This window comes from Mchenga conophoros, linkage group LG22 (assembly GCF_057382185.1).
Source record: "Mchenga conophoros isolate Kocher_MC1m ecotype Shallow Benthic linkage group LG22, M_conophoros_male_GT1.1, whole genome shotgun sequence".
Classification (NCBI taxonomy): Eukaryota; Metazoa; Chordata; class Actinopteri; order Cichliformes; family Cichlidae; genus Mchenga; species Mchenga conophoros.
In genome coordinates this window covers 1,035,591-1,045,590 of record NC_140546.1, presented here as the reverse complement: position 1 = coordinate 1,045,590, position 10,000 = coordinate 1,035,591, and the positions used below count along the sequence as shown (strand labels likewise).

The 10,000-nt window shown below is 51.3% G+C and overlaps 1 protein-coding gene across 10 annotated transcripts in view; it reads right to left on the bottom strand.

The window, feature by feature from the left end:
• The window catches only part of LOC146548452 (semaphorin-6D-like), a 107,551-nt gene that overhangs the window by 52,642 nt on the left and 44,909 nt on the right, over window positions 1-10,000 (bottom strand). For 9 of the 10 annotated variants that reach the window (XM_085263267.1, XM_085263269.1, XM_085263274.1 and 6 more), the window contains 5 exons: window positions 7,327-7,538; window positions 6,982-7,096; window positions 5,846-5,903; window positions 4,168-4,224; window positions 3,990-4,091 (listed from right to left, as the gene is read on the bottom strand). In XM_085263267.1, coding sequence (XP_085119393.1) covers window positions 3,990-4,091; window positions 4,168-4,224; window positions 5,846-5,903; window positions 6,982-7,096; window positions 7,327-7,468 — 474 coding nt within the window. In that variant the 5' untranslated portion in view covers window positions 7,469-7,538. Of the gene's footprint in view, window positions 1-3,989; window positions 4,092-4,167; window positions 4,225-5,845; window positions 5,904-6,981; window positions 7,097-7,326; window positions 7,539-8,139 lie in introns of all 10 variants that reach the window. The other variant, XM_085263276.1, reaches the window with a different exon arrangement.

Genomic DNA, 10,000 nt, shown 5'->3' with positions numbered 1-10,000 from the left:
ACGCAGATCAGCTGAGCGGTGACCTTTGACCTGCCTGCAGTGGTAGCAATAATGTATAATGAGTTTCTTTTTGTACTGATGATGTCGTAGCGAGCTGAGAGCGCTCAGCTTGTACTTCACTGTCAGTGCAGCGGCTACGCTAGGCGAATCGGGGCCTCATAAATCCACCCGTTTGCAGGCCTTGAGGCGCCGCTGCCGCCATCTTTGACTCCATGCTCTGACCTTTCTGCTCAACCCTCCCTCTCTCTTCAACACTTCATCCACCTCTGCTTTATTTCGGTGCTTATTTTTCCAGAGATGTCACACACTTTGGATTCTAGCCAATCATTTTACGTTTCCGAGGATAGTAGGCGGGGCCAGGTACGTACGTTCTTTTAGAGCAGAGCTACAGATTAAAAATGCCCAAGGCGAAGCGGTCAGAAGTCTGGCTGTACTTCACAGCAAAAGATGCAAACTCAGCAGCAACAAGTGCTTTAAGCTGATACTGTGATACTGTCAAAGGAGGTAACACCTCAAATCTGATGAAACACCTGGCGACGCATAGCGTTTTTTTAAAAGCCGAGAAATGCGCCGTATTTGATAGCTTGCTGCGAGACCTCACACCGAGCACATCTACTGCGGGTGTGGTAAATCTCCATTAGAGAGTCAGCGCGCATCGCCCCGTGCGTGGGGCTGGACGGTGCTTATCATTTTGCAGAAAAAAAGAGAATGCTGAAAAGAAAAACATGCGAGGTTTTTGGACAAAGTTTGTTCTCCATTCTTTAAGCACCGTTCCAAAAGTACCGATTTGGCACCGGTATCCAATAAAACCTAAACGATACCCATCCCTAGCCCTGAGTGAGTCCCAGCACGAAAGCCTGGAGCTGGAAATGAGCCTTCAGGGCACCTGTGCTAAAGCTAACAGCAGCGTTGAGGTGATTGGCTGTTTCAGAGCAGTGAGAAGATGAAGGCGCTTCCAGGTCCTCGCTAACAAAACTGCTCTTTGCTGGATGATGAAAGCGCCGCGTGTCAGAGGTGTCGCCTGCTCAGCTCCTCCCAGGGGAACAGAGCGCTCTGTGAGCTTCGGGTGAGCAGGTTTCCTTCTCACCGCCGGAGGTTTCAAAGCACACAAAGCTTCTGCTAAATGGGGTCATTGGCTGTCAATCAAACCGCAGCGGCACGGCGGCGTGATGGGAAAAGAAAATAAGAGCGCAGTTCTGGATTGACACCTGAAATTGTGGCTTTTGTTGTGAACGTGTCGTTAGGTCTCGACAAGGGGTCCCGATCCACCTGACACTTTCAATTAGGATCTGGGGACGCCGTCATGTCAACTCTGCGCTCATTAACCCGACGCTGGTGACGGCGGGGGGAGCTGAGCGGCTGAGAGGATAATGGGCACGGAGAGAACAGACGCACTCAGACACAGCAGCGAGTTGTTAGGAAACAGTGACGGGAAACAAAGGCGGCGCTCACTTTATGCGACTGCGGTAATCAGTCACAGCAGCGCTCAGCAGGAAGCACGGCTTCATTTAATTGACTGGAATTAAAAAATTAAACATTTTAAAATAATAACTCGCAAAATATCAAAGTCATTACCTTCAGTTCATGTCAGAATGACTCACGTCCAGAAGCAGCAGGACGGTGCTCTCACCACTGAGCTGTGATTGGTCCTTTCATTAGTCCTTCACTCATTATTACACATGGACACACAGGCAAACCTGTCTTACTGCTGCACCCGCAAGTTCCAAAAAGGCACCACTTTTACTTTGAAGGGGGACACTCTCCGTTTCCTGTTTGCATCCTTTTTCACATTTTACTGCAGCTGATCGAGAACCTGAGGCCCTGTCTCAACATGCATCAGTCAGAGACCAAGTACTGCTCCAGTTCAAAGTACGCATCAAGCCGAGAACGCGAAACAGTCCCGGATGTGTCCTTGCTCCGCCCGTTTTATCGAGCATGCATCGGTGGTGACTTGTGTGTAGCTGGTACAGCTAAATATCCCAGAATGCATTTCGTCCCAAACCCAAACGTGGCAATGGCGGACGAGCGGGGCTAAAAACTTTTAAATATTACTCTTTCTGGGTCACAAAATAAACTTTTAAGTTATTTTCAGGCGAGAATGTAGCTGTGTGAACTTCATATATCTGCTCGATTTATCAAGATATCACATATTTCCAAACGCGCTCCGACGTTTTCGGAGACGTCTGTGACCCGCCAGCTCCATAGCAGACAGCGAGGTCGAGGATCACTAGAGCCGGCGAGAACAGCGGACTCCCGGCACATTGTTTACAACCCCCCCACTGAGGTTAAACATGATATGTAAGTCACTTAGCTCACTTCTAAATGTTAATGTTTGGTGTATTTCAGTTTTATTTGTTCCTGAGTAAACCGGTTTGGCTGTGATCAAAGTTAAGCTTCATAACACATTACTCACAGTGAAATTAAGAGGCTCCAGACCTGTGACATCGTTCTCGCCAAGTCCGGACTCGCCGAGTACACGAGCACGGACTCACTTGAGAATTGAGAAAGGGCCTGAAACCTGCGAGTGACCAAAGCAGCTGCCAGCTTTTCAGTGCAGCATCCTCTCTGCAACCCCCACCCACCCGACATCCACCTACCCAACACCCTAACCCATTGTCCGACATCCAAACACCCAACATCGTGCAACCCCACCCGACATCCAAGCGCCCGACATCGTGCAACCCCACCCGACATCCACCCGCTCAGTGATTCCACACTTGAACCTAGAGGCTGATATGAGCCCACTGAGCTGTGACCTCACAGAGAGCTCGCAGCCATAGCCCCTCCCCCTCATAGTTTAGACATATTTTGTAATTTAAGAACTTTCAGAGCTGTTCCTGCTCTTACGGCTCATACAGCTCTACTCTGAGGACTTTCATCCCACACTAAAGTAATTATAGTAGATCAAAGTTGCTGTTTTTTGACTGTCTGCTTTAGAAATCTGTTTTTTAAAGTGGATCAACAGCGGGGGAAGCACCGTGAACAAACAACAACTTTCTGTTTTAAATTTACAGGACAGTCTGGCCAACGAGCGAGCGGAACCTTCTCTCCTAGTTTAAACGTTTATTTCTTCACTGCAGAGTTTCTTCATCATGTAGGAAACACAGAAACGGCTTCTTCTTCTTCTGACATTCACATATCTGACTCTGACAGGAGGGGGAGTTTCACTGGTCTGGTCCAGTGAAGGTCAAAGTGGGCTGTCCATGTAAAGTGGGTTTGATGTCCGTGCAGGATTGTGTGAAAGGATGCGGTGAACACGTCTCATTGGGATGACTGTAATTCAGCCCTCAAACACTCACGAGAAAAAGCTGAAGAGGGGAAAAATGAGCTTGCCTTTGCTTAATGATCGACTGTCTCATAATCCACACGCAGCCAAATACGTAAAGAAAATTAATAAAATTAAAGTCTAATTAAGAGCTGGAGGAACTCCGACACGCTGCAGTTTAAAAGCTATCGAATTTAATATTGAGCTGCAGAAGGAGAGACACAACGCAGCTGTGAGTTCTTTAAAGCCCCCTCTCCAAGCACGCCCCCTCTCCAAGCACGCCCCCTCTCCGAGCGCGTCCCCGCTCCAAGCACGCCCCCTCTCCAAGCACGCCCCCTCTCCGAGCGCGTCCCCGCTCCAAGCGCGCCCCCTCTCCAAGCACGCCCCCTCTCCGAGCGCGTCCCCGCTCCAAGCACGCCCCCTCTCCAAGCACGCCCCCTCTCCGAGCGCGTCCCCGCTCCAAGCGCGCCCCCTCTCCAAGCACGCCCCCTCTCCGAGCGCGTCCCCGCTCCAAGCACGCCCTCTCTCCGAGCGCGTCCCTGCTCCAAGCACGCCCCCTCTCCAAGCGCGCCCCCTCTCCGAGCGCGTCCCCGCTCCAAGCGCGCCCCCTCTCCGAGCGTGCCCCCTCTCCGAGCGCGCCCCCTCTCCGAGCGCGCCCCCTCTCCGAGCGCGTCCCCGCTCCAAGCGCGTCCCCTCTCCGAGCGCGCCGCCATCTGAAGCTCACCTTGTAGTTTCGGCACGTTGGGTTGAAAGCGTTGGTCCCGCAGGCAAACAGCGTCTCGTCGTTTCGAGGCACCAACACCTTCACGTAGTTGTAGCACTCGTCCTGGAACACAAAGGCAGAGTTAGAACTGTGAGGAAAACTGACGGAGCAGCAGAAGCAGAGGTGGAGGCGAACTCACGCTGTTCTTCCCTCTGACCGTGCACTTGCTGACGTCGTTGGACTTCCACGTCAGCTTCTGAAACACAGGAAGAGGAAAGTGAGGGCGTGATTTTCTCAGCATGTGGGGGACAGAGGTTTGATTAGATGTGAACACGCGTGCGAGGAGGCGGAGCAGCAACAGCTCACACACACAAACCTCAGTCTCAACCACAACACCAAGCAGCCACCTTTTCGCGCTCTCCATCAGCACCGACGTTCTACGCCTAACCCAGCATGCTTCACTTCTCTGCTGCTGAGTCATCGCTCCACAGAAAAATGCGACCTATTTGGGCTGATTTGGGTTTTAAAATAGAAACAAGATGCCTCAGCGTGCAGCCTCGCAGCGAGCATCATTTCACTCACACTCAGCGTGCATCAGAGGCAGCGTCAACAGGTCTGATACCATGCCAGAAATGTAAACACACCTACAGATAACCTCGACAGACAAAAGCCCAGCCTGCAGCTTGAAAGAGGCGGGGCTACGGGCCTGTAAACCCTTTTATTCATGATGGATTTAAAGAAATGGGATTAGATCCCAGCTGGATACAGATTATTCCCGTCTCTCCCCCTAAAAGAACAGATGTGGGCGATCAGCGCCGTGGTAAAACGTGCTAAACCCGACGAGAACACGAGTCCATAACTGCAGATTAAAGCGCACACAGACCGACGTGGTCCTCGCCGTGCCGCTCAGGTCGGAGCACCGATAACGAGAGTAACAGCTCACATCAAAGAGCTGCCGCCGCCCGCCGTCCCACAATGCACCGGGAGGCCCATTACCGTGAGGAGCCCCCGTAACCTCTTCTCTTTGATCAGGAGGACGTGTGCAGATCAAAGGAAGCGCGTCCTTTGTGCGTCACGCACAGTTCTGTTGTGCGCGCTGATATTTACAGCGAGCACCGTGAGCAGGTCAACAGCAGGTCCACGCAGACACCCATCAGCACCAAAGGCTGCAGCGAGCAGCGCGGCACGCTGACATCATCGCCGCTGACGGCCAGCCGAGGAGAAGGAAACATCTGCGGTTTCTGTCTGCCCAACAGAACGTGAGCATCTCTCACCTCCACCTGGCTCCTCTCTCACGCTGGAGGACATTTTGGCGTCCACGTGGAGGGTCATCGTCACGCAGCCTGACACACTAACTTCAAAGCAATGAGCTGCAGCAACGGGAGGAGGGGGGAGCTCGAAGCAGAACATTTCACTCAGTTCTCTCTGAAATGAACTTTTTGTTTCACACGACGCTGCTGGTGATGCTCTTCCACACCCACTGTGACGTGGAGTGCCACAGAGGTCTGTCCTCGGTCCCCTCCCTTTAACTCTGCATGGATAGGGCCAGCTGTGACACTGAACCCACGCTCTGACACGTGAGTGTCGTGATGTGAACGAGGCAGAAACGCACGTATAAGAACCTCTTTGAGCTTCCTGTCAGCGAGCTGCTCGGAGGTCTGCTCAGCTCAGCCTCGGTCTGATGTCTTACAGCTCAAGCAGCTTCATGCTCGGCCCCACACCTCACAGCTCTGACTGCCTTCATGTGCACTCACAGATCGTTGCATTTGTCTTTGAACATTTTATCCTAAGACCGCGTGTGAGGAACGCTCGGAGGCGACACCCCGACAACTCCACGCAGCCATGTCGTTGTGTGTTTACTGAGCGATCGCACTCACCAGCTGTGGGACGACCTCCCCTGAAGCCGTCGTCAGGTTGACTGCGAACACGTGATCCCTGCGGAGGTCAAAGCACAGAGTCAGCCTCTTTAATGGACTACGATCGACGTGCTGCCCATCCAACCCCTCCATGATGCACTTCCTATCAGGAACACTGACAGCTGTTCATTATTATTGATTTTGCTGTTGATTCTAATGTTTCTGATAAAACATATTCAGTGATGAAGTCTCGACCGCTCTCAGGCCATCTTCAAAGGCTCGCCTCAGATCCTTGCGTGTTCGCCGTGTCCTAAAAACACGGATCCTCATGTATGATCTGTGCTCTGCACCACGGTGAGGGATCTTAATAATACTCAAGCTCCAAAGGGCTATTGTGATATTCCAAAAAACTGACGTAAGAACTTCCGTCGCACTTTCTACAAAGACCTGCTGCGTGGCAGAAAGTCCTCGTGACGCTCTGAATGAATGAATTAGTATTTTGGTTCTTCCATGGCTCCGCGGTGTGTGTCCTACTCACAGCCCCGGACTTCATGGATATTTTAATGAGCAAACTAACAGCACAGAGCTAAACGTCAGCTGGGCAGGCTGGAACCATCCGGAGGCCAAAGTACGTCCGACTGGTCACTTCCTGTTTCCAGAAATATTCATTCTGCTGTTTATGTGACAAACGGGAACCAAGATCCTCTCAGAGTACAGCCGACAGCAGGAAACACTGGCAGACGTTCACCTGAGTAAAGGCATGTTCGTGGTCACGAGTCATTCCTGACTGTTGCTGCTCTCTGAGCTGGATTTGATTTTCAGGATCAACAATGAAACCAATTTATGGACAGCAAACGTGAAAAATGTCTCTTTGATTTCCTCCAGCCTCAGGTTTACACTGACAGGAACATCAAATCATCATTTAAAGAGACTGAAACGATTTAGAGCTCACAGGAACACTTTGATGTTCACGTTGAGCCTGCTGACCGACTCACTACTGCAGTGCAGTGTGCAGCTACGGGAAACTCACTATTGTGTCCTCACAGGTCACGTTTACTAGTTTACTCAAGCTGCTGAAAACACACAAGTGTGCGTGCATGTGCGTGCGTGCATGTGCGTGCGTGCATGTGCGTGTGTGCATGTGCGTGCGTGCCGACCTCGCTGCGATGTACAGCACGTGGTTGATCCGTAGCATCCTCTGGAAGTCCAGGCCCAGCCTCAGCGTGTCGTTGTCCTGAAGCAAACCCTGAAACCCCGGGTACTGAAACGACTCTGTAAACGCACAAAAACATAAACGTGTGTGTGTGTGTGTGTGTGTGTGTGTGTGTGTGTGTGTGTGTGTGTGGAGAGCATGCTCACAAATGTGGGTGTGGTCAGTTAAATCAGAACAAACAGGAAAACAGCAGAGATAGATTGTCTCTGTCCAATCAGATGAAGGAACGGTTGCTATAGTGATGTGAAACGACCACAGTGGGACATCATCACCATCGCGCAATACTCACGCTCTGAGCTGACCACGCTGATCGGCTCCAGGTCTTTGGGGAAGGGCGTGGTTGAAGCTGACTCAGCCGGCAACCAGGAAGTGAGCAGCAGCAGCAGCAGGGTTGGGGGTCGCCATGGCGACAGCCAACAGGTCAGGGCCATTGCGAGGAAAGAAATGGAAGGAGGAGGGGGCGGTGGAACGGTGATGTCAGCAGGTCATGGTGGACGTCAGCTGTCAGGAGAAAGACACAGAAAGAGGTGAAGGTTAGACAGAGAGGTCAGAGTTCACCGTCTTAGGAGCTCTTCTATGCTGTGCCATGCACGGAACAACATAGAAGAGCAAAGAAGGCAGTTCAAAAAAGCCCCCCCCGACAGCCAAACCCATCTGTTCTCTGATTGGATTGTTACATTTGTGATTGACATGACATTGACCAATCAGATGAAAGGAAGAAAAATAGGGTCAAAATTCGTACCTGTAACTTGCAGGGTCTTTTTGGCTAAGTCCACACACTAATCTTTTTTACAAGTACAAAATACTTATGACCACATTTTGAGCCCATACTAATGTTCACATGTTGGACAGAGAGGACAGATGGTTTGAAAGAGGAGTGAAAGAAGCATCTATGTCCACTGTGAGCGACCATCTTTGAACAGAGGCGGGGTTTACGACACCAACTCTCTGCCATCTATAATCCAGTTTTGAGTTCCCTCCCCAGACGCCTTAACACCCACTCACATCCTGGGCCATCTGACCTCAGGAAATCACATGATAGGGTGGGGCCAGGTTTTACAATGAGCTCACCCGAAACTCTGGCTGATTGTGGCTGATCTACCTAATCATGTGATTAGAGGATCATCAAGGGTCCTTTTGTCCCTCTGTGGGGGGAAACTCCCACTAGGTTTATATCTGGGACTCTCCACCATTTGACCTTAGAACTGAAGAAGCTTCTCGGATGAGAGGTGAAACGTCTTCAAGCAACTTAAAGAAGTCCAGACGCTTTTCTATGCAAGCTCCTTAGACTACGATGACCTGGATGACTGAGAACCTTCACAGACATGTCAGAGTTCACCGCTCTTCAGCCACATCTATAAATCCTGAGGATTAGCATATCGCTCAGCCATTACCCGACGGGCGTTCAATTCTGACTGTCAGCACATTAACACAGAGCTCTCATAGCTGCACAGGTGTGCCGTGTCCACACCACCATCGTTAGCAGGGCGCCCAGCGAGGCTGCACGAGCAGTAACTCCACCCCTCTCTGTTCCTTTTCTCCTCCACTGCTTCATGGACAGCAGCTTTCCATGACTCCTGCTTCATAATAATGCTTCTGTATCTGATCCTGGGCCTCGGAGAGGACACGGTTCATCTGTGTCTGACAGAAGCTGTTTTAGCCCCTCCCCTTTAACAGCTTGCTTCTGATTGGGTTCCCTTGCAAACAGCAGGTTTGACCAGTAGGTGGATAACAGGAACATCTGTTCTCTGATGTTATCTGATCTCCTGAAGGCCCCACAGTCCCACTGAGGACCTCTGTGTGTGTGAGTGCCTGTTTACATATGGTTGTGGGGACCAACAGTCACTAATGAGGACAAAAATGCCCGTCCTCATGAGTTTGAAGACATTTTTTAGACTCAAAATGTGGTTTTAGTGTCAGGGTTACAGCTAGGCTCTGGGTTATGGTAAGCAGCAAGAAAGCATTATGTCAATTAGATGTCCTCACTAAGACATAAAAACAAGAATGTGTGTGTTTGTGTGCTGCAGGTCAATAGGAGCTGCCGAGGGCGCCCCCTGTAGGCAAGCCCCTCCTCCGCTCGCTGGTGTCACAGTGAGTGAGCATGAAGGTGAACGCTCTCCTCTCCATCACCTCCTCCTTCCTGTCGTCTCCTCACCTCACACCTGACAAATGAAAGGTGGAGAAGGCGGTCCCAGAGGTGACCAGTCCACTCCTCCTCCTCTTTATTCCCTGGCCTAGAAATGAAGGAGAATGAAGGAGGCGTCACTCCCTCCTCCAGTTTTGGATCTGAAAATATCGCTTTTCTTCCTCCTCCTCAGAAACATGATGGAGGCCGCTGGTGCCAACACCTTCCTCGTCTCCATTACAAGGTGTGAGGAGGAGACAGGCGGTAGAACGTGGAGGAGTCTGAGCATGCCCACAAACTGCTCCCTGAGGAGCGAGCGCGTCGCCATGGTCACATACAGCTCACCGTTTCTGGTCATTTCCAACATGGCTGCCATGTAATCAGCCCTGATCTGAGGAAAGCTGATAGAATGATCACTGCATGCATTAGTGCTTCGAGCACCAGGCCACGCCCCACACACGCTGCAGAGGACGAAACATCCAGCGTACAATGACGTGGTGATGGGATGACAGGCTGAGAGAGGAGGAGGTGGCGACCTGCAGCCGGGAGCGCCGGTGATGAAACGGGTTCAACTGACCAATCAGATTCACGTTCAGTCAGAGATCGGAGCTCAGAGCAGCCAATCCAAAGTCAGGAACTCTGAGGCACGACAATCCCAAAACCACGACACAGGACGGTTACAGACGTGTGCGACTGCAGAGGACGGCGATGTGTTCAGGGACCTGTGCATCACAGGGGACACATCAGCTCCAACACAAGCACTGCATGTTGCTACAGATACGTGGCGAGAGCGCGCTCACACAAACAGTAGCTACAGTGAAAATACCAGCAGCTGATC